The 23,446-nt window shown below is 46.4% G+C and overlaps 1 protein-coding gene across 2 annotated transcripts in view; it reads left to right on the top strand.

The window, feature by feature from the left end:
• The window catches only part of sema5ba (sema domain, seven thrombospondin repeats (type 1 and type 1-like), transmembrane domain (TM) and short cytoplasmic domain, (semaphorin) 5Ba), a 344,144-nt gene that overhangs the window by 165,891 nt on the left and 154,807 nt on the right, over positions 1 to 23,446 (top strand). For both annotated transcript variants that reach the window (XM_078552610.1, XM_078552611.1), the window contains exons 4-5: positions 13,040 to 13,139; positions 18,285 to 18,330. In XM_078552610.1, the coding sequence (XP_078408736.1) occupies positions 13,040 to 13,139; positions 18,285 to 18,330 (146 nt within the window). The remainder of the gene's footprint in view (positions 1 to 13,039; positions 13,140 to 18,284; positions 18,331 to 23,446) is intronic.

Raw genomic sequence — 23,446 nt, 5'->3', positions numbered from 1 at the left:
GCTTATGTGTGAAGGATGACCATACGGACATAGAGCAGGAGTAGGCCATTCAGCCCCTCAAGCCTGCTCTGCCATTTAATAAGACCATGGCTGATCTGATAGTAACCTGAAATCTGCATCCCACCTACTCCCAATAACCTATCACCCCCTTGCTTACCAAGAATCTATCCAGCTCTGCCTTAAAAATATTCAAAGACCCTGCTTCCACCGCCTTTTCAGGAAGAGAGTTCCAAAGATTCACGATTCTCTAAATGCAAAAAAATTTGCCTCATCTCTGTTTTAATAAGGGGGAATTTATTTTTAAACAGTGACCCCTAGTTCTAGATTTTTCCTCAAGAGGAAACATCCTCTCCACATCCACCCTGTCAAGACCCCTCAGGATCTTATATGTTTCAGTCAAGTTGCCTCTTACTCTTCTAAACTCCAGCGAATACAAGCCTAGTCCATCCAACCTTTCCTCATAACACAACCCTCCCATTCCAGGTATTAGTCTGGTAAAACTCCTCTGAACTGCTTCCAACGCATTTACATCCTTCCTTAAATAAGGTGACCAATACTGTACACAGTACTCCAAATGTGGTCTCACTAGTGCCCTGTCTAGAAGCATAACCTATTCAATTCCCCTCGCAATAAGTGACAACATTCTATTAGCTTTCTTAGTTACTTGCTGTACCAGCATACTAACCTTTTGCGATTCATGCACTAGGACACCCAGATCCCTCTGCACCTCAGAGCTCTACAGTTTCTCACCATTTAGATAATATGCTTCTCTTTTATTCTTCCTGCCAAATTGGACAATTTCACATTTTCCCACCACTGGGGCAAGGTGCCAGAGGTCCATGGATCTGTCGAGTAAGTCAGTGCCTTCAGCAGAGGAATGGAGAGAATCGAAAAGGCAAGGAAGAACAGACTGGTCAGTGGCAGTCCTGCATGAGACGTCTCCGTGAATGATCCTCATTGTCATCTGAGACTCTGAATGGGGCTGTTGCATGGTACACTCATGTGTGACACCAATGGAGCATGACTTTGTGATGCTATGGAAGTGTGTGTTGGTATTCCACACCATTGGAACAGCCTTTGTTCAATGGCAGTTATCTTGCCTCTGCAGTATAAGTCCATGGCTTCAAGCCCCACTTTGTTATTAAGCACTTGAGCTAGGCTGACACCTCAGTGCAGTACTGAAGGAATGCTGCACTGTCGGAGATGCCATCTTTGAGATGTTAAACCTGAGGTCCTGTCTGCCACCCTCCACCCGCGATACCACCACTCCCCCACACCCCCACCCCCCACCACCGCCCCAAGTGTGTTGAAAATCCCACGTTACTATTTGAAAAAGAGAAAAGGAGTATCACCGGCATCCTGGCCGATCTGTACTCTTCAACCAACACCGATATAAACAGGTTATCCGATCGTTTACTGCATCATTGGTTAAGGGATCTGGCTGTGTACAAAATGGCTGCCATGCTCGAACTGTGGTGACTGTTTTTATGTAATTTACTGTGTGCAAAGTTCACTTTGAGATGCTCCGGGGAGCTATGAAGTACTTTGTGAACACTAATCTTTGACTGTAGTTTTCCAAAGTGAAGGTCAAATGTAAATTGGAGTTTGAGGTTAACCTTTTTATCAATGTTTTAACATTCTGGTTTTACGCTTGAAGGCGTTTAGCCACAACAAGATAGCATGGACCCAGGGCCATGGGCTTATGTCGACTATTTTGAGAGTGGAGACCTTAAGTGTTTTGTCTATAACTAGCATAAGCGAAAGGGTTCTAAGTATATGTTTCCCATATTCTGCTTTAGTCGTGCGTATTCATTTTGTGTTATTGCTCCTGCGATGAATGCCACGAGCATCAGCAGAAGCCTTGGCGAGATAAGTTTTGATGCTGGGTACATTCGGTGCTCTGTTCAGCTGATAAAACTATGGTCCATGGCACAGAATTCTAATGGATCAAATCCTTTCCTATTGACTCCTGATCTAGAGAATCCTAACTGACTAAAACACTTTCAGATTTCCCCCTCCAGGACAGGGACCGCGTGGTCACTAGGAATCCAGTGGACTGTCGGGGCTAGTGCGTCAAATTTTCATTCTCTGCCAATTCGAGCTCTGGCGAACATCAGGCAATGCCATGATAGGTACTGCCCTTGGAACGCTCGGAGAGCCTATTGAGCTGAATGGCGCTAATGCCGAAGTGACGGACTGGCAGCTGCAGAAAGCCAACTCAAGACGTGCGTTTATACAACGCCTTTCACAACCTCAGGAGATCCCAAACTGCTTTGCAGTCAATCAAGCACTGTTGAAGTGTAGTCACTGCTGTAATGTAGGTCAGTCCCTGTTGGTGGGAGTGGTTTGAAGAGCATCGTGCAAGAAGAGTATGGCTCAGCATCAAACCAGAGTGGGTTAAATGTGCTCGCGTGACATTTTTCTTATCCAAATGTTAACCTTTAAAAAAGGGAGTTCTGAAGTTCAATTGTATCACAGGTTTTCCTGTGGCCCATGAAAGCAACCTCATTAAAGTGTGTATGGGACATGAGTGTGTATGAGTAGGTATGGATGTGTTAGCTCTGGCTCAGTGGGGTGCCAGAGTCAGATCATGGATTCAAACCAACACCAGGGACTTGAGCACAAAATCTAGGCTGACAATTAAACCGAGGCCTTATCTACTCTCTCCGGATGGTTGTCAAAGATCCCATGGCATCATTTTGAAGAAGAACAGGGGAGTTCTCCCTGATGTCCTGGCCAGTATGTTTCCCTCAGTGAACGTGACTAAAATGGATGATCACATTGCTGTTTGTGGGAGCTTGCCGTGTGTAAATTGGCTGCAGCATTCCCTATTACAACGGTAAGTACAGATTAAAAAGTACTTCATTGGTCATAAAGTGCTTTGGAATGTCCTAAACATGAGGGGCGCTATAGGGTAGGTCACAGGTTTGGGAGAGGAGGTACTAAGTATCAGCCTCTTCAAAACAAGATACACTCCTGTATTATTCCTACTTGCTTCAACAACAGCTTCCAAAAGCCAAGACCTCTACCATCTAAAAGGACAAGGGCAGCAGATACATGGGAACACCACCAACTACAAGTTCCCCTCCAAGCCACACACCATCTTGACTTGGAAATGTATCACCATTCCTTCACTGTCATTGGGTCAAAATCCCGGAACTCCCTAACAGCACTGTGGGTGTACCTACACCACATGGTTTGCGGAAGTTCAGGAAAGCGGCTCACCACCACCTCCTCAAGACCAATTAAGGATGGACAATAAATGCTGGCCTTGCCAGCGAAACCCACACCCCTTGAACACATTTTTAAAATAAACAATGATGGCCTGGTGGTTGTGGGCACAAGTAATTTTAATGATTGCGCGCGTCTTCCAAGAGCGCCTCCATCTTGATGCGTCCTCGTGTTCTTCGGCCTGCCACAGCAGTTCCCACCTCTCCCAGTGGGGCTGTCTGCAGGAGGTCCCATTGGACCAGTCAGATACCTTCACTCCTGTCATCCTTAATTGGATGGCGCTGCTGGAGGTGGCCTCTTAATTGGCCACCTAAGGTAAGGTCATGCAGGCATCCGGCCAGGCATCACCAGCAGCGATAGGACCCGCTCTTGGTCCCAACCTCAGAAAATCTACAGAGGTGATCAGATTCCACCCAACATTCCAGCTGAAGTTTAACCCAATGATTTATGTAGATTCAGGATGATAATGCGGAAAGTAGGGACATGTTGTTGAAGCTTTTCATCTTACACTCACCAGGACAAATGCAAGAATACCAAATTTCAAATGCTCGTAACAATTTATACTACAGGAACAAAGGGTGCTGATTGGTTGGCAAGTCAACTCTGGCTGAGGCATTGCCATGGAGCAAGCAATGGGGAATTATAGGCTCCCGAAGCTCACGGGTAATTCAAAAATGGCACAAAGCTTAAACTTGTTCCTTGGGAATTTGGGGGATTGGTGGGGGGGGGGGGGGGGGAGGTGCCTATTGTTCTGTATTACGTTGTCCATAGCAACGCCTTGGCTGATCAGAGATGACTTTCCAACCAATCAGCACCTTTTTCTCATGTAGTATAAATTGTTGTGATCGTTTGAAATTTGGCATTCTTGCATTTGTCCTGATGAGTGCAAGAGTGAAAATCTTCGGCAACACGACTCTTTTCAGCACTATTCAAGATTTAGTATAACTTGCTATTTTTTTTTGCCTTGTGCTCTATACTTCTATTTATTTATCTCTTGTTGTGACAAATTACCTTTGCCTTTGGGCCATCCTCTATCTATCCCTAATTTTCCAGCGCTGTATCAGTCGCTGTTCAATGTGCTGACTTCTTGGTTCTGATCTGTGCACTTATAGCCCCACCGCACTGGCACAGATGCATTAAACTGAGGAGATTTCATTACATTGCTTAATTTGGATCAGGGAACGCAGGAGATGAGGGTCTAATAAATATCTCTGCTGAAGGCTGTAATTAATCAGCCAGGCTGTTTAGTTCTTCAGGGTGCGATCATCACTATGGTGCAGTTCAGCAGCAAATTGACGGAGAGCGGTTCCTGGAAGATTTTCGCCATTAATCTCTTTGGGGCAATGAAAACCAAAGGATTGCAGGGGATAATAAAAGAAAGTGTAATCCGTTCTTTCTTTTTTTCCCTCTCCTCCTCTTTTCGGAAGGTTTCTTGCCCTTCACTTTTTTACCTCAGAGTCATAGAACATAAAACATAGAAGCTAGAGTAGGCCATTCGGCCCTTCGAGCCTGCTCCGCCATTCAGTATGGCTGATCCTGTATATCTCAATGCTGTACTCCCGCTCTCTCCCCACACCCCTTAGAGTCCAGAAATCTGTTTCCTTTTTGAATATATTCAGTGACTTGGCCTCCGCAGCCTTCTGCGGTAGAGAATTCCACAGGTTCACCACCCTTCTGAGTGAAGAAATTTCTCCTCATCTGAGGCCTAAATGGTCTACCCAGTGCCCCGAGACTGTGACCCCCTTGTTCTAGACTCCCACAGCCAGAGGAAACATCATCCCTGCATCCAGTCTGTCCAGCCCTGTCAGAATTCTATACGTTGCAATGAGATTGTTAATGTCAGCAGTGCAGTGCATGTTGGCAGGCTCTACAACCATCAAGCGGGCTCTGACTATAGTGCTGACTCACTGACTACCCAAAGCCAACAACACAATAAAGGGTTTGACAGTCAGATCGAGGTAGAATCTTGGACTAAGCCAATTTCCAGTTAAGTTCACTATAGGCTTGAGAGAAAGTGATGCCTTACTAAGTAACAGCAGCTTGTTTTCATATAGGTCCCTTTAACACGGTAAAACATCCCAAGGGCACTTCGCAGGGATGTTTATCAAACAAGATTTGACAGCGAGCTACATGAGGAGATATCAGACAGCTAACCAAACGCTCAGTCAGCGAGGTCAGTGCTGGGTGTGGGGGTCTTCAAAGAAGACGAGAGAGACGGAGAGGTTTAGGGAGGGAATTCTAGGGCTTAGGACTAGCCAGTTGAAGGCATGGCCGCCAGTGCGGGGCTGTAGGTCCTTGGCAGTGTGTAAGGGGGTAGAATTGGAGGCGTGCAGAGATTTGAATGGGGGGTTACTACAACAAACACCGAAGCAGATCCGATCCGGACCGAATCGGATGCATCAATGGGGATTCAAGCTGAGGCTAATTGGAAAAGGAACTCGCGGAGCGCGGATCCTACCCGAGATCCGCACTCGTTGCTTGGATGAGATGTTCTGCCCTCGACACTGCAATGGGGCACTGGGTGCAAGAGGGCAACTACCGCCAGGAAACTGTGGCCAGCAAACTGCAGATAAGGAAACTGCAGCCACGAAACAGGCCATGAAGATGGCAAGTGAGAAACAAAAACTTCAAATCATCACGGACCTGGGACCCCTAAAGTAAAACCGCAAGCCAGAGTCAGCAGAGCAAACGGCACTGCTGCACCCACCTTGGCCAGGAGGAGAATAATCAAGTCTGCGCTCATCAAAAAATGAAACACTGATCTGGAGAAAATGAATCCGTATGCTTTAAAAATTAACTCACGGGATGTGGCCATTTAACAATGTGGGTCTGGAGTCACATGTAGGCCAGACCAGGTAAGGACAGCAGATTTCCTTCCCTAAAGGGCATTAGTGAACCAGATGGGGTTTTTACAACAATCGGCAATGGTTTCACGGTCATCATCAAACTTTTAATTCCAGATTTTTAAAATTGAAATCAAATTTCATCATCTGCTGTGGTGGGATTTGAACCCAGAGCCTTACCCGGGTCTCTGGAATGCTAGTCAGTGACAGGACCACAGTGCCACTCATTGCCACCCCTCAAAGCTCCTAATGAGTGATTGCCTGGGACTGGAGAGCATTTAAGACTGGTTTACAATACAGAAACATTGTACATTGAGAAAAGCACAAATATTATGAAACAATCTATAAGATAGATTTTCGTTGAATAGGAAAGGTTGGAGAAGCTGGGATTGTTCTCCTTGTAGCCAAGTGGTCATTCCAATCATTGTATGTGGAGGAAGAATGAATCTGAAGCTAGGCTGCACCTTAAAACAGGTTCCTTTCCAAAACAGCAAAAGAAAGTCACAAACTCTCCCGCTCCCGCTCCCACTCCCATTCCCATTCCCATTCCCAGTCCCACTCCCACTCCCACTCCCACTCCCACTCCCATTCCCACTCCCACTCCGACACTCAGAGTGAACTGGTTTATATATTCTTGCAAAGATTCCCTAATCTTTCCCCAACTGGGGACAGTTGCGTCTAATTACCAATTTAAAGTATGTAGCCTATTACAGCACAAATTCAACATTAACACAAAGGAGATTGAGGGGAGATTTAATAGAGGTGTACAAAATTATGACAGGCTTAGATAAGGTAGACAAAGAAAAGCTGTTCCCATTAGCTGATGGTTCAAGGGCCAGGGGACACAGATTTAAGGTTTTTTTAGTAAGAGATACAGGGGGGATGTGAGGAAGAACTTGTTTACCCAGCGAGTGGTAATGATCTGAAACTCGCTGCCTATGAGGATGATTCTGAGGATGGAGGTGCACTGGAGGGAAATAAACTTGCTGGGCTACAGCATTGGAGCGGAGGAATGGGACTAACTGGATTGTTCTACAGAGGGCTGGTGTGGATCGATGGGCTGAATGGCCTCCTTCTGTGCCATTGTGACTCCTTGATTCTCTGTGAATAAAATGACTCTCAGTTCAAAGTGGTCATTCCTTTGTTGTTCCGATAGGCCGAGGCCTGAATTTTTCGCTTGTCGGGCATGGGCGATTGGCCGGCCTGGGAGCGGATGGCAAGCGGGCCCCGACCTCGATCAGGCTCCGACCCGCCATTTCACGCTGACCGTTCAATTAACGGCCAGTCAGTGCGAAGCACGCGCGGAGAAAGGGCTCAGCGCTGCCGGTGGGGGTGGAAATTGGGCGGATGCTGGTGAGCACTTCCACTGAGCTCCCCGAAGGCAGACAGCATGGACAGGGTGGATCGGGAGCAGCTGTTCCCCTTAGTTGAAGGGTCAGTCACGAGGGGACACAAGTTCAAGGTGAGGGGCAGGAGGTTTAGTGGGGGGATGTGAGGAAAAACTTTTTTACCCAGAGGGTGGTGACGGTCTGGAATGCGCTGCCTGGGAGGGTGGTGGAGGTGGGTTGCCTCACATCCTTTAAAAAGTACCTGGATGAGCACTTGGCACGTCATAACATTCAAGGCTATGGGCCAAGTGCTGGTAAACGGGATTAGGTAGGTAGGTCAGGCGTTTCTCACGTGTCGGTGCAGACTCGATGGGCCGAAGGGCCTCTTCTGCACTGTGTGATTCTGTGATTCTGTGAACCGCAGACCTCCACAGAATAAACAAAACAACCAAAATGCAGCAAAATATGTCCATGCAGCACAATCCAGCATCTGAAAGCAAACCTCATTTAAAAAAAACTCCTACTCCTGCTCCTAGTTCGTGTATTCGTATGAATATATATATATATAAGTATATTTAAAACAGAGATCAACAGGTTTTACCCACACGAAGGGAATTACATAGAAACATAGAAACTAGGAGCAGGAGTAGGCCATTCGGCCCTTCGAGCCTGCTCCGTCATTCATTATGATCGTGGCTGATCCTGCAACTCAATAGCCTGGAATTATGGGGTATGAGGGTAGCGTGTGAAAGTGGAGTTGAGGGAGGAGATCAGCCACAATCCCATTGGCTGGAGGAGCAAGCTCGAGGGGCCGAATGGCCTCCTCCTACTCCTGTTTCTGAAGCTCTTAAAATCTAAGCTCCCAGTACAATACCAAGGGAGAGCTGAACTCTCGGAGGTATGAATTGCTGATGAGATGTTAAAACAGGAGCCTGTCTAATGCTTCCATTTATTTTAACTTCAAGGAAATAGCTTGAGGCTTTTGGCCAAAGATGTATTGCTGACTGTACAGTATCTGGAAAAGCTCCTTATTTTACTACCTAACACGCAGCATTTTTGCTAGTTTAGTTCTGCTCAATTTACAGTCTCCTACTTCAGAACCAGGATCTGATATACTTTGTAAATCATACGAGTCCAGCTGGTCCATTCAGGCTTATAACATACTTGCTGCATTTGAGATGGGCTCTGTGGCTCATTTCTCGATATCCCTCATAATCACCTGGATCCCCTGCATTCAAAAGTAGCCCTTTAAAAAGTTTGGATTTGGTCAAATTAAATATGACCTCCCTGACTGAGGAAGACTTGTGTAAGTCGGCTGATGTAGGAGTCGTGGTACTGGACTGATAACCCAGAGGTTGAAATTCAGATCCTGGTCATGACCAGTTGTGAAGGTAAATTCAATAAATCTCACAACAAAAAGAATGACTGTATGCACGTGTGAAAATTGATTGCTCTGCATTCGTGATGACTGGACATGATGACTGGACGTCTCTCCACACACACGCCACACACACAGACACACACAACACACACACACAACACACACAACACACACACAGAAACACACAACACACACACACACAACACAAACACACACACACAACACACACAACACACACACAGACACACACAACACACACACACACACACACGCCCTCATCCAATGCAGTCTCCTGAGGCAAAAGAAAAACAGAGGAAATGGCCTGGGTAATAGGGAAAAATATACTCTGGAAAATTCCTCTCCAGCCCCCACAGATAATCGAAACCAGCCCAGGGGATCACAAGGACCATGTGTGATCTATAAAGCCATGTTACCTTCTTTACAATGTGGCCACTGCCCCAGATAGAAACCACTCCAGCACCCTCCTGGAGGCAGTGCAGAGAGTCAGGAGCCAGCAGATCAGCCAGCAACTTATTGCAGAGACTCTACTCGCCGGGAGAAGTGTTGACATCCGGTCCTCTTACAGAGTTTAAACTCGTGTCTCACCATCTTCCCCAATCTGTCAAATTGAACAATCGATCAATAGGAATGCTATCCAGTCCTTTTCATTATTTTAGAGATCTTTATCATGTTCATCTCTAAGCCTGCGCTGCTCGGAAGGACCGTGAAAGCTGCTGCATCATCGGAAGGAAACTCCAGCTCATTCACTTTGGAGAGGCCAACCCACAAGCGGCTCTGATCACCACTGCCTGCTCGGTTGTACAAACAGCTGGTTGCCCTCCACCTCAGGGCATCTAGTGTTCGGTGCGCAGAGGCAGCAGTGTGTGTACCATCCACAAGATGCGTTGCAGAAACTCGCCAAGGCTCCTTCGACAGCACCTTCCAAAGCCTCGACCGCCACCACCTCGAACGACAAGGGCAGCAGACACATGGGAACACCACCATTTGCAAGCTCCCCCTCCAAGCCACACACCATCCTGACTTTGAACTATATCACCCTTTCTCACTGTCGCTGGGTCAAAATCCTGGAACTCCCTCCCTAACAGCACTGTGGGTGTACCTACACCACATGGACTGCAGCGGTTCAAGAAGGCAGCTCACCACCACCTTCTCAAGGGCCATTAGGGATGGACAATAAATACTGGCCTAGCCAGCGATGCTTACATCCCAGAAATGAATAAAGAAAAACTACAATGCAAGTGGGGATAAGTGGAGCAAAACTGCAGTGAAGTTTCTCCTGAACATTCTTAAATGAGGGACTTGCTTTCCAAAGAGGCTGGTACATTCGAGAATTAGATGGCGCTACACCAGTGTTTATTAAATACCACCTTTGCTGAGCTAAGTCAATTAGTGGACCACAAACCGTTCACAGCCTGCCATTTAATAGCAGGTTGGGTAGTGCATGAGGATGTGGTGAGGTGCTATACAAATGCAGGCTCCCTCGGGAACAAGAGTAGCTTGTTCTCCCATTTAATTAGATCGTGGCTGATTTGGACCTCAAGTCAATTTATCCACCTTTGTTGCGTAGGCTTTGAACCAACAAAAATTTGTCCGTCTTAGTCCCGAAAGTTTCAACTGACATCCTGCATCGCGAGAGCTTTGGGCACACCGAGATCCAGACTTCCATGGCTCTTTGTGGGGAAAAAGTGCTTCATTCCTGAAGAACTGTCCTTAATTTTGAGATTGTGCTCCCTTGTTCTGGGTTCCCTCACCACAGGAAATAGTTTCGCTCTGCCGACCCTCTAATTAAATACCGCAATTAGATCAGCATGAATTAATAATTGAGTTAATAAGAGAGAAAAGTGTTGCATGAAAATATGGTAATGGAGTCTGTAAATGACAGTGGGTTACAGGCACTGCATTGTAATGAGGATAAAATGCGAATGAGGGTTAGCTTTAGTTTGTATATAAAGGAGACGTGCTAATAGGATGAAAAATAATGCACAGTGTCTAATGCTGATCCACAACTCAGCCTTCAACAATGAGGAATGGCTATATTTGTTACTCTCCATTAAACTGGCCCAATATCCCAGTTGTAATGTTGTAAGAAGGTCTATTAGATAAGAGGGACGAGATTTAATCATTCGGCTGACAATAGAACATAAGAAATAGGAACAGGAGTAGGCCACACGGCCTCCTGAGCCTGCTCTGCCTTTTATCAAGATCATGGCTGATCTCCTGCCTCAACTCCATTTTGCCACCTGATTCCCCATATTCCCTTGACTCCCTCAGAGTCCAAAAATCTATCGATCCCTGTCTCGAGTCTCCTCGACGACTGGGCACCCGCGGCTCACCGGGGTAGAGAATTCCAAAGACTCACGGCCCTCAGAGCGAAGACGTTTCTCCTCGCCTGAGTCCTAAATGGCTGGGTCTCTTATCCTGAGACTGTGACCCCCTCGTTCTGAACGTCTCAGCTAAGGGAAATAGCCTCTCAGCATCTCCCCTGTCATCCCTGACAAGAATTTTCAGCTAGGGTTGCACGAAGAGACCTTTTTTTTTTAAAAAAAATACTCTTTCATGGGATGTGGGCGTCACTGGCGAAGCCAGCATTTGTTGCCCATCCCTAATTACTGTTGCCACTGAACTGAGGGGCTTGCTAGGCCATTTCAGGGGGCAGCTAGGAGTCAACCACGTTGCTGTGGGTCTGGAGTCACATGTAGGCCAGACCAGGTAAGAACAGCAGATTTCCGTCCCTAAAGGACACCAGTGAACCAGATTTTTTTTAAAGATAACAATGATAGTTTCATGTTCACTCTAACTGATACAAGCTTTCAGTTTTTTAATTGGATATAAATTCCAGAAGCTGCTATGATGGGATTTGAACCCTTGTCCCAGTGGTTTAACCTGGGCCTGCTGGAATTACTAATCCAGTGACCTTGCCACTACACGGCCGTCTCCCCAAACCGTGTGACCCTTACACCTCATGGTTGTTTCAACAATGAGGGAAACTATTGTTCCCATGCTACTGCTAACTCTCCCATTGGAACCATTTGGCCTCAGTACCTTTGCACTACTTGGGGGGAGGGGGGGAGGGTTAGGTGGGAACAAATATAATTTTGCACTTCTGATATCAACATTGGTGAGCCCTGCAGAAAACACACAGTGTGTGTGGGCGTCGCTGGCTAGGCCAGCATTTATTGCCCATCCCTAATTGCCCTGGAGAAGATGGTGGGTGAGCCGCCTTCTTGAACTGCTGCAGTCCATGTGATGTAGGTACACCCACTGTGCTGTTAGGGAGGGAGTTCCAGGATTTTGACCCAGCGACAGTGGAGAAACGATGATTTAGTTCCTAGTCAGGATGGTGAGTGGATTGGAGGGGAACTTGCAGGCTGTGGTGTTCCCATGTATCTGCTGCCCTTGTCCTTCTAGGTGGTAGCGGTTGCAGGTTTGGAAGATGCTGTTGAAGAAACCATGGAAATTTGCTGCAGTGCATCTTGCACACACATTGCAGACATGGTGTGCGAGTGATGGAGGGGGTGGAGGTTTAGGGTGCTGGATGGGGAAGCTGCAGTTGCTTTGGCCCACATGGGGTCAAGCTTCTTGAGCGTTATTGGTTTTGTACTCATTCAGGCAGGGGTCGCATGTCCCATCGTACTCATGACTTCCAAAGCAGATGTGCCAGTACAAAGAGGACCCTTTAAAGTTGAACAAAATATAATTCTGCACATCTCTTCTCCTCTTGTTTCACACTTGCGCAAACAAAGTAAGAGTTTCAGTGGTGACAGAATTTGCCTTATGACATTACTGTGGTGTCAAACCATTTGTCAGATTTGGCATGTACAGTAGGCCAATGGCTAATTGCCCAATGGTCTCTCACCTTCCCATTTCTGTGAGCTCCTCCAGCCCTACAGCCCTCTGAGTTATCTATGTTTCTCCAGTCCTGACCTCTTGCGTGCCCCCAATTTTAATCTCTCCACCATTGGCGACCATGCCTTCAGCTGGCAAACTCTGCATATTCCTCCCTAAACCTCCCCACCTCTCTACCCCTCACTGCCTCTTTAAGACACCCCTTAAAATTTACCACCTTGACCAAGCCTTTAGCCTGCTGTCCTAATAGCTCCCTGTGTGGTCAAAACTTGTTTGATAACACTCCTGACTTCAAAGGTGCTATATAGATGCAAGTTTTTGTTGTTGTTCAGGTTTTACTTTGATAACATTCCTGCCTTTCTCTTTTCTCTCTCTCTCTCTCTCCACAGATTTGAGGCCCTGGGTGTTGAATTTTAGCTTCCCAGGAGTGTATGATTACTCCCAGTTGGCAGTTGACCTCAACAGGAATCAGCTGATCATTGGAGCCAGGTAAGGTACAACAATGTCTATTGTGATTGATTTGTTGAAACTTGCTTTCTTCTAGGTCCCTCTAGCATTGTCCTATCCAGTTGTTTATGACAATCTGGCAGTTTCATGGTCACCATTACTAATACTGTTCCAGATTTATTTAACTAACTGCATTTAAATTCCCTTGCTGTTGTGGTGACATGATGAACTCACATCTCCAGGTCATTAGTTGAGTCTCGGGTTTATTAGCTCAGTAACATAACCGCTACGTGACTGTTGCCCATGATCTTTGCCTGTGAAGAATCTGCCATCGACATCATCATGCTACTGTTCCCCCTTGCTTTCTCTCCCAATCCTTTCCAATTTCAGATATCCTGCTTCTTCCTACACCTGGGTTTAATATTTTTTTAAAAAAAGGATCACCGCTTGCCTGAGGAGCATTGATAATTTAAGGAGGATGCAGCACCCTCAACTCAAGTGTGTGTTACCCTAGGAATGCTTGGCTCCACATTAGCTCGCCAAATGGCCTAACTTTACAACCCCATTGCAATCAGGTGAAGCCTTCCCGAATTACACGGCCTCACTCCGAAACAATTTGGAGCCATCTGGAGCTACACCTGACAAGACAGGGCATAGAATGTGCAGCGCAGAAACAGGCCACTTGCACCCACTCTGACCTCTCTCTCCTTGGCCTGCGACAGTGTTCCAGTGAAGCTCAACGTAAACACGAGGAACAGCACCTCACCCTTCGACTTGGGCACTCTACACAGCACCTCACCCTTCGACTTGGGCACTCTACACAGCACCTCACCCTTCGACTTGGGCACTCTACACAGCATCTCACCCTTCGACTTGGGCACTCTACACAGCACCTCACCCTTCGACTTGGGCACTCTACACAGCACCTCACCCTTCGACTTGGGCACTCTACACAGCACCTCACCCTTCGACTTGGGCACTCTACAACCTTGTGGCTCAGCTTTGAGTTCAACAATTTTAGATCATGGTCTCTGGCCGCATTTTGTTTCTCTTTATTTTGCTGGTTCAGTTTTTTCTCTTAATCTTTCTTAATCCCTTTACTTTGCATTTAGACGACTGCTGTCCAGCCATTGACACACTGGGTGGCATTTTACCGCCCCATCACGTGGGGGCAGGGCCATAAAATGCAGCGAGCCGTTCAAAAGTCCATCGACTTTGGCGGGACCCCTAATATTCCACCTGTGTAAAATTCCGCCCCTCATCTGGGCACACCTTTTGATTTTTTTTATTTTACCTGTTCGTTACTTTTGGTTTTTGTACCGAGAAACCGTTTATCGTTGAACCTCTCCTGCCCTCCACCCTTTCGCAGATCTTCCCTATTCTTCTTCCTCCCCACTCCACCTTTTCACTTGTTCAAAACCTATTACATTCCTATCTTCCCTCAGTCCCGATGAAGGGTCAAAGGCCCGAAACGTCGGGCAGAATTTCTCCCTCGCCGGCCGGGCGGGCGAACGGGAGAAAAATAGTGCGCGATGACGCCGGGGGCGAGCGGCCCAACATCATCGCGCACTCAAGCGGGCGAGAGGCAGCTGTGTGCCCGCTGACAGTGAAGAGGCCTATTAAGGCCCTTAATCAATGAATAGAATTGAATTTTTCGCTGCCCGTCCAACCTTACGGTTGGCAGCTGGGCAAATAGGCCAAGCGGCCTTTGCATTTTTTTGCAAAACCTCGCCCATGGGCGGGATGAGGTTTCAGCCATTGACTAAAAAAAAATAAACTTTTAAAACTAATTTTTAATATGTCCCTGCTCCTGGTGACAGTGTCACGCGAGGGGCATGTGTGTTTTCCTCGTTTTTCCAGCCTTTACTTTTCATGTCAAAAATCTTCAGCTCCCCCGAGGCGGCTCTGTACCTTCAGGGAGCTTTCACTGAGCGCACCCGGGCGCATGCGTTGACTTCACCACCCACCACAACCACCCACCCTAACCCAGGCAGTGCTGAGCCTTTCAGCACACGATTCACACTGGCTGCCCTTTAATTGGGCCCGATTGCGGGTGATGGTCAGTTTCTGCATGGTAAAAATCCTGCCCATTAACTCCGTTTCGCTCTCCACAGTTGCTTCCTGACCTGCTGAGTATTTCCAGCCTTTTCTGCTTTCATTTTAAGTCCATGTTGATGTTTCATTTATATGGTTTATTTATTCTTTGGTGGGACGTTGTTGGCAAGGGCAGCATTTGTTGCCCATCTCTAACTGCCCTTGAATTGAATGGCTGGCTAGGCTAATGCAGAGGGCAGTTAAGAGTCAGCCACATTGCTGTGAGTCTGGTGACCAGACCGGGTGATAAGGACGGCAGATTTCCTTCCCTAAAGGATATCAGTGAACCGGATGTGTTTTTTACGACAATTGGTGATAGTTGTCATGGTCACCATGACTAAAACTAGTTTTCAATTCCAGATTAAAACTGAATTCAGATTCCACTGACTGCTATTGTGGGATTTGAACCCATATCCCCAGAACATTAGCCTGAGCCACTAGATTATTAGTCCAGTGACACCATCATCTCCCCTCCTCATGTGTTTATGTCCCTTAGGAACCTCTTCCCACCCTTCTTCATTCAACCCTGTCAGCTTCTATTTCATTGTCTCTCATGTCGTCACCTTCTCTTAAATCTGTGCTATTCACCTCAGTTGATCCCTGTGGTTTCAAGTCCCACATTCTAACCACTCCCTGAGTAAAGAATTTTCTCCTGAATTTCCTATTCGATTCATTGGTGACTAACCTCTCGTTATGGCCCCTAATTTTGGACTCCTCCACAAATGGAAACATCTTCTCTACCTCTACCCTATTGAACCATTTCATAAAAGACCAGGTCAATCTTGCTCGAAGCCTTTCAGTTCCAGTTTAACCCAATTAAATCCTAGTTGCACCTTCTCCGGTGCCTCTATTTTTAACAACATGGAGACCAGAATTGTAGTGCACTACCCCCGTGGAAATTTAGACGACGATATGATGATCACCTTTCAAGTACCACATCGTGATCTGTGTGGAATGTCGATTGTCCACAAGGTGGAAGAAAACAGGGATGAGATTCCAGTGACAAACCGATATAGAAAGGATAAAAGCCAATACTGCAGATGCTGGAAACCCGAAATGAAAACAGAAAACCCTGGAAAGACTCAGCAGGTCTGGCAGCATCTGTAGAGAGAGAAATGGAGTTAACTTTTCCAATCCGTATGACTCTCCTTCAGAGCTAAGGAGAAGTAGCAACGTGGTGGATCTTGTGCTGTTTAAGAAGGGGTGGAGCAAACAGAAGGTCAGGGATAGGCGGGAGCTCAGGAGAGATTGACAAAGATGTCATGGACACAAGACAAATGGAGTGTGAATGGAAGTGTTAAAGACTAAAGGAGGTGCTGATCGTGGCGTAAAGGTAAAAGCTAGCAGAATGTGTTAACAGAACGAGGGTTATGTGACAGCACAACATAGAAACAAGTGACAGATGGCCCTGTGGGGAGGGGAAAGGATAAAAGAATGGATAAGAATAAATAAATAAATACAATTTGAAAAAATAAATAAATAAAAACTAGATTAAAAAAGTGGGGGGTGGGGTGAGGATGGAGGAGAGAGTTCATGATCTGAAGTTGTTGAACTCAGTGTTCAGTCCGGAAGGCTGTAAAGTGCTTAGTCGGAAGATGAGGTGCTGTTCCTCCAGTTTGCGTTGGGCTTCACTGGAACATTGCAGCAGGTCAAGGACGGACATGTGGGCAAGAGAGCAGGGTGGTGTGTTAAAATGGCAAGCGACAGGGAGGTCTGGGCCAAGCTTGCAGACAGACCGAAGATGTTCCACAATAGAAAGAAATTTGTTCGACTACCTACCCACTATATTTTGAACCAATCAGGAGAAAGGGAATTCCGAGCGTTCCGTCGAGGTTTCCGAATGGCCACAAATGAGTTTCCCTCAAACATTTCGGACCAGAAAGTCTTTCAAACTTTGATATATATAGAATATGAGCCAGCAAGATTTTCTAAAGTTCCTTTCTTGCCCGTCCACTCCCTGTAAACCCCTATAAGGAAATGGACATCAAGAATGCAGTGACTGTAGAGTGCCCAACCCCACTTCTGTACAAGTTTCTGTCCGTATGAGAAAGGTGTCGAGTTTTTAAAAAATTAGACAAAACGGAGGGAGGCGTTTCCCTGATCAGTTTCCCTTTCATTAAGAACCCTGTTTAAAACAACATGACATTTTTGCTCTAACGCAGTAAGCGGCCAATTGCATGTCAATCTAATCATCAGATTGACTATCAGTCAGATGCTGTCTCTCGTTTTCTGATCATTCTGTTTTTCTACAGCTGTGCACAAAGTGTGAAATTCCTGAGGCGCTGACTATCAGATGGCCTAGTTTACCTGATGCAGTTTTAACATGTCTGTCCCCATTTTCTGACAAGTTAGTTTACCCTTTTGATCTCCCTTTTCTTTAGTTCCTTCTTCCCTTCTCCCTCTTTGTCTTCTCTTTTTCTCCCCCTCATTCTCTCTCTCTCTCGTTCTCCCATGCTCTCCATCTCTATCTCTGATGCTCTCTCTCTATCTAACTCTGTTTTTCTCCTTTCACTTCCATCTCTTTAATTTCTGTTCATTTTTCTCTCCTTGCTTTTATTCTTGGTTCTCTTCTTCTCTTCTCTTTTTCCCCCTCATCTTTCAATCGCCTTCTTTTCTCTCTTCCATTTCTCTCTCCTCCTTTTCCTGCTTTTTCCCCCCTCTCCTCTCTTTCTCTCTCAGCTCCTTGTTACGCATTTACTTCTGTTCATTCTACTTTCGCCTTATCTCTCTCTCTCTCTTTTGCTTAGCACTCTCTCTTCCCTTTCCCTTTGCTTTCTTGCTATTTTCTTGCATTTCTTCATCTGTCCATTCTATTCTCTCTCTCACTCCCTCTCTCTGTCTCTGTAATGCCAAGGATATGTCCTGCTTAGTCCGTGCCAAATCTTTCCCCGTGTAACATGCACCTAGGAATTTGCATTTTAATCGTCCTCTTGCATGCCTTTGGATTTTCCCAGAAATGTGAAGCAGGTTTGTCCCAATTAGTTGTGGAGTTTTTCAGGTTGAATTCATGGAAAGCCGTAGTGACAGGTAATCGTTGAGATCTTGTTTTGGTTTTTAATATCAGCGTGTTTATACGTGTCTGTCCTTTTACAGAAACTACCTCTTTCGCCTTACTCTGGATAACGTCTCTCTTATTCAGGTAAGATCGCCTGACACTCTGACCTCTGTGGCTGTTAAAGGTACCTTTGGTTTGACCAGCCCAGTAACACGAAGAGCTTGGGGATCCACCGATTGCAAATTCCTGGCGTAAATCGGTAAACGGATTCCACCTCCCAAATCAAAACAACCAGAATGAATTAAAAGCAGGAAATGTCAGAAACTCTCAGCAGGTCAAGACTGCACCTGTGGAGAGAGAAAGACAGAGTTAATGTGACCTTTCATCAAAACTCTGACAAAAGGGCATCGACCAGAAACGCTAACGGCGTTTCTCTACACAGACGCAGCCAGGCCTGCTGACTTTTTCCCAGCTCATTGCACATTTCCAAACGTCCGCAGTCTATTGCTTTTGTGTCGATGAATTCCAGGAGAAATGCCTTGACCCAGAGAGTGGTGAGAACGTGAGACTTGGGCTGAGATTTTCTGGCCCCCCCCGTTGTGGTGGGACCCAGTGCAGGAGAAGGCGGGAGAATGGGGTTGAGAAACTTATCAGCCGTGATTGAATGGCGGAGCAGACTCGATGGGCCGAATGGCCTCATTTCTGCTCCTATGTCTTACGGCCTTATGGTCTCGGTGGCCCAACCAAAAGTCCATTGACTTTCTGTGGGACCGGACCATCCGGGCGGCAGGCGGGAGGAGGAAAATCCCGCCCTCGATATCGTAAGGAGCAACTGAGGGGGACTGAGCTCCGTTTCAGGGGAAGTTGGATAAACACGTGAGGATAAAGGAATAGAATGATACGCTGATAGGGTTAAATGAGGAAGAGCAGGAGAAGTCGCATGTGGAACGCAAGAGCTGGCATCAACCAGTAAGGGTCAAATAGTCTGCTCCCAATCTTTTCCCATCTCTGATGGAAGGTCACTGACCTGAAACGCTAATTCTGTTTCTCTCTGAGGTTTTCCAGCTTTATTTGTTCCCCTGAATTTCATTATTGGCTTCAGAAGTGATTGTCTTATACATTTATGACCCTTATTTTTTTTGTCTCCCCAGAAATGTTTTCTCTATGTCTTGCCCTCGTGACCTTTTCTCTTCTGTAGAGAAAGGAGCCCCGCCCTCTTTCAATCTTCCCTGATAGGCATAACCACTCAGTTCTGGTGCCATCCCTTGTGAATCTTTTTTGCATCTTCTCCAGAGCCTCTAAGCAAGAGAATGGTACAGGACGAAGTTAGTCAGGTTTTAATTGTTTATGAGGGAATGGTGCTGAGTTAAACTGGTCAGAATTTAATTAGTCCCTCGGGATGCAGGATGTAATGCCTCTGTCTGTCGTTCTTCCTCTATAATTGTGAAGGTTCTTTTTGTTCTAGGCTGTAGGCCTTCTGATTCCACATTAATAAGGTATGTTCCACAGGCGGGAAAAAAAATCTCTCTCTACGTTCTGGAAACTACATATATAAATACACAGGGCCCTGTTCGTTGCAGACAAAATGAACCATGTACCTACATTGCGCCTGTTTCAGCTAAACAAAATTAAGTGACAGCCATTCGCTATCTCATTCTTTAGGCCTTGACAAATCAGGGCCAAGTTGCCTGGTTTAAATTTCAAACAATGCTTGGCAGTTAACTGTCAGCCTTCACCAGTGGTGCATTCTCCATGGCAGCACCACTTGCCAACCAATCAGCACTCTCTTCACACACAGTAACAATTGTTGTTTTCCCCCTTATATAGGTATTCTTGCGAGTGTCCTGATGAGTGCAGGACGAAAAGCTCAGACATGTCTCTTTTTTTTCAGCAATAATTAATGACATTGCCCCAAAAATGTTGTTTTAAAGGTGGAAAAGCCAAAAAAAAGGGTAGCGAAAAGCTATCAAACCACAGCCAGAACACTAACGCAGCGGAACGTCGTAAAAACTGAGGCTCCAGCCGCTCATTGTGGCTGGACGTATGCTTGAGAGGTTTCATTAGGCCACCCATTGGCCTCTAACCGTCCCCACCCAGTCAAGCAGGCCTTTACCCCTTCCCCACCGCTCACACGCAACCCCCCACCACCCCCACCACCCCCACCCCCACCACCACCACCACATTGTCAATATTTTTATAAGTTATAAGCAAAAGCGTTGAAAGAAAATTTGAAATGTCTCACGATTTCTCTTGTGGGTTTTGTGCTCAGCAACATCCAGGAGATTAAGTTCCTAGGGAGCTGGCCACCCAAGCATGTGTGTGTGTGTGTGTTTGTTCAAATATACACAGACATGAACACAATCCTATGCATTCTGTGTATACAATCGAGATAGACCATGACTGTCCCTGGAGCTTTTGCTGCCAGTAATCCTGCTTCTTGCTGTGCTAATAACTGGAACTGATTCAGCGGCATTACTGCAAGGTTTTCCAATGGGCCAGAGACTCCGGGAATGGAAGATTTAATAACTGGGGCTCTGCTGCGAGCCAAACCTTGGGGGGAAAATCACAGGGATATGAAACAAAGAGTCCCAATCGCGGTTAGACACTTGTAGCAGAGAAAAAGAAGCCAGAGCCAATCGCACACGCACACAGAGATTGTCGATGTATGGTCAGGGGTGGGTTTGCGAAGAATCGGAGTGCGATGGACACCCTCACAGCTGGTGCGTTGGTGTCAAACTGCGCTCCTTGTACTTTTAAAACAATGTCAAAAGGTGAATGTTGTTCTGTGCAAACTTAAGAATAAAGGAAGAGAATGGAACTGGTTGCTGAGCAGGCAATATCGCTTCATTCACCTCTTCCTGTCAACACCCAGTTCACACTGCAGTTTCTGCAGCCCATGACATAGTTTTTGAAGTGTGAATAATCATTGTGTATTCTTTTTAAAAATTTCTTTAAAAACGAGGGAGCCACTGGAATGGTCACCCTCCCTGCCCCACTGGGCAAATCACCCACTGGCCCTCTGGGAAAATCATCCACTGGGAAAATCACCCACTGGCCCTCTGGGAAAATCACCCACTTGGAAAATCACCCACTGGCCCCACTGGGAAAAATCACCCACTGGCCCACTGGGAAAATCATCCACTGGGAAAATCACCCACTGGCTCCACTGGGAAAATCACCCACTGGCCCACTGGGAAAATCATCCACTGGGAAAATCACCCACTGGCCCCACTGGGAAAATCGCCCACTGGCCCCACTGGGAAAATCGCCCACTGGCCCCACTGGGAAAATCACCCACTGGCCCACTGGGAAAATCATTTGCTGGGAAAATCACCCACTGGCCCCACTGGGACAATCACCCACTGGGAAAATCACCGACTGGCCCCACTGGGAAAATCACCCACTGGGAAAATCACCCACTGGCCCCACTGGGACAATCACCCACTGGCCCCGCTGGGAAAATCACCCACTGGCCCACTGGGAAAATCATCCACTGGGAAAATCACCCACTGGCTCCACTGGGAAAATCACCCACTAGCCCCACTGGGACAATCACCCACTGGGAAAATTGCACAAGAACACAAGAATTGGGAACTGGAGTAGGCCATTCGGCCCCCCGAGCCTGTGCCATCATTTGATAAGATCATGGCTGATCTGGTTGTGGCCTCAACTCCATTTTCCTGTCTGTTCCCCATAACCCTTGAATCCCTTATTGATCAAAAATCCATCTAACTCAGCTTTGAGTATATTCAATGACCCAGCCTCCACTGCTCTCTGGGGAAGAGAATTCCAAATGCTAATGACCCTCAGAGAGAAGAAATTCATCCTCATCTCCATCTTAAACAGGTGACCCTTTATTTTTAAACTGTTCCCCTAGTTCTAGGTTCCCCCACAAGGGAAAACATCCTCTCAGCATCTACCCTGTCAAGGCCTCCCAGGATCTTATAAGTTTCAATAAGATCACCTCTCATTCTTCTAAACTCCATGAATATAGGCCCAACCTGCTTAACCTTTCCTCATAAGATAAAACCTTCATCCCAGGAATCAGTTGTGTGAACCTTCCCTGAATTGCTTCTTCTGCAGTTAAATTCTTTTTTAAGTAAGGACACTAAAACTGTACACAATATTCCAGATGTGGTCTCACTGAGGCCCTGTACAGCTGTATTTCCCTGCTTTTATACTCAATTCCCCTTGCAATAAACAACAACACTCCATTTGCCTTTCTAATCACTGGCTTTACCTGCACTCTAACTTTTTGTGATTCATGGAACAGGACACCCAGATCCCTCTGTACCTAAAGTTTTGCAATCTCCCTCCATTTAAATAATATGCTGCTTTTCTATTCGTCCTGCCAAAGTGGACAAATTCACATTTTCCCAGTCTTGAAGGCTCCAATTGCCCCTCACCAACACCCAGCACCCCTCGCCCCACTCCCTGCCCCCAGAATCCACAACTCTTTTGGGGGAGAGAATCCCAAATGTCCGCTACCCTTCGCGTGAATGAATACTTCCTGGTTAGCCCCCTAAATGGCTTAGCTTTAATTTTAGATTTTGCCACACTTGTTTGTGATTTTCATAATGGAGGAAATAGCTTATCTGAATCCATTCAACTTAAGAGATAGGAAGATAGGGGAGGCGATAGGATTGTGGTCATGTCACTGGACCAGTAATCCAGTAACCTGGGTTTGAAGTCAGGTGGAATTTGAATTCAATGAAAATCTATAATTAAAAGTTTAATGATGACCGTGAAACCATTGTCGATTGTTGTAAAAACCCATCTGGTTCACTGAGATCCTTTAGAGAAGGAAATCTGCTGTCCTCACCTGATCAGCCCTACATGTGACTCCAGATCCACAGTAATGTGGTTGACTCTTAACCGCCCTCTGAAATTGCCTAGCAAGCCACTCAGTTGTACCAAACTGCTAAAAATTCAATAAAAAGGAATGAAACCGGACGGGCCACCCGGCATCGATCTAGGCACCGGCAATGACAACAGCACACTCAGCCCTGTGACTCTGCAAAGTCCTCCTGACTAACATCTGGGGAGAGCTGTCTCAGACTAGTCAAGCAACATACTAGTCATACTCATGGAATCATACCTTACAGATAATGCCCCAGACATCACCATCACCATCCCTGGGTATGTCCTGTCACACCGGCACAGTGGTGTACAGTTGGGAGGGAGTTGCCCTGCGAATCCTCAACATTGACTCCAGCCCCCATGAAGTCTCATGGCACCAGGTCAAACGTGGGCAAGGAAA

Source organism: Cetorhinus maximus, chromosome 11 (genome assembly GCF_964194155.1).
Source record: "Cetorhinus maximus chromosome 11, sCetMax3.hap1.1, whole genome shotgun sequence".
Taxonomy (NCBI): Eukaryota; Metazoa; Chordata; class Chondrichthyes; order Lamniformes; family Cetorhinidae; genus Cetorhinus; species Cetorhinus maximus.
Note: the sequence above shows the minus strand (reverse complement) of the source record. Positions and strands in the feature narration are given on the sequence as shown.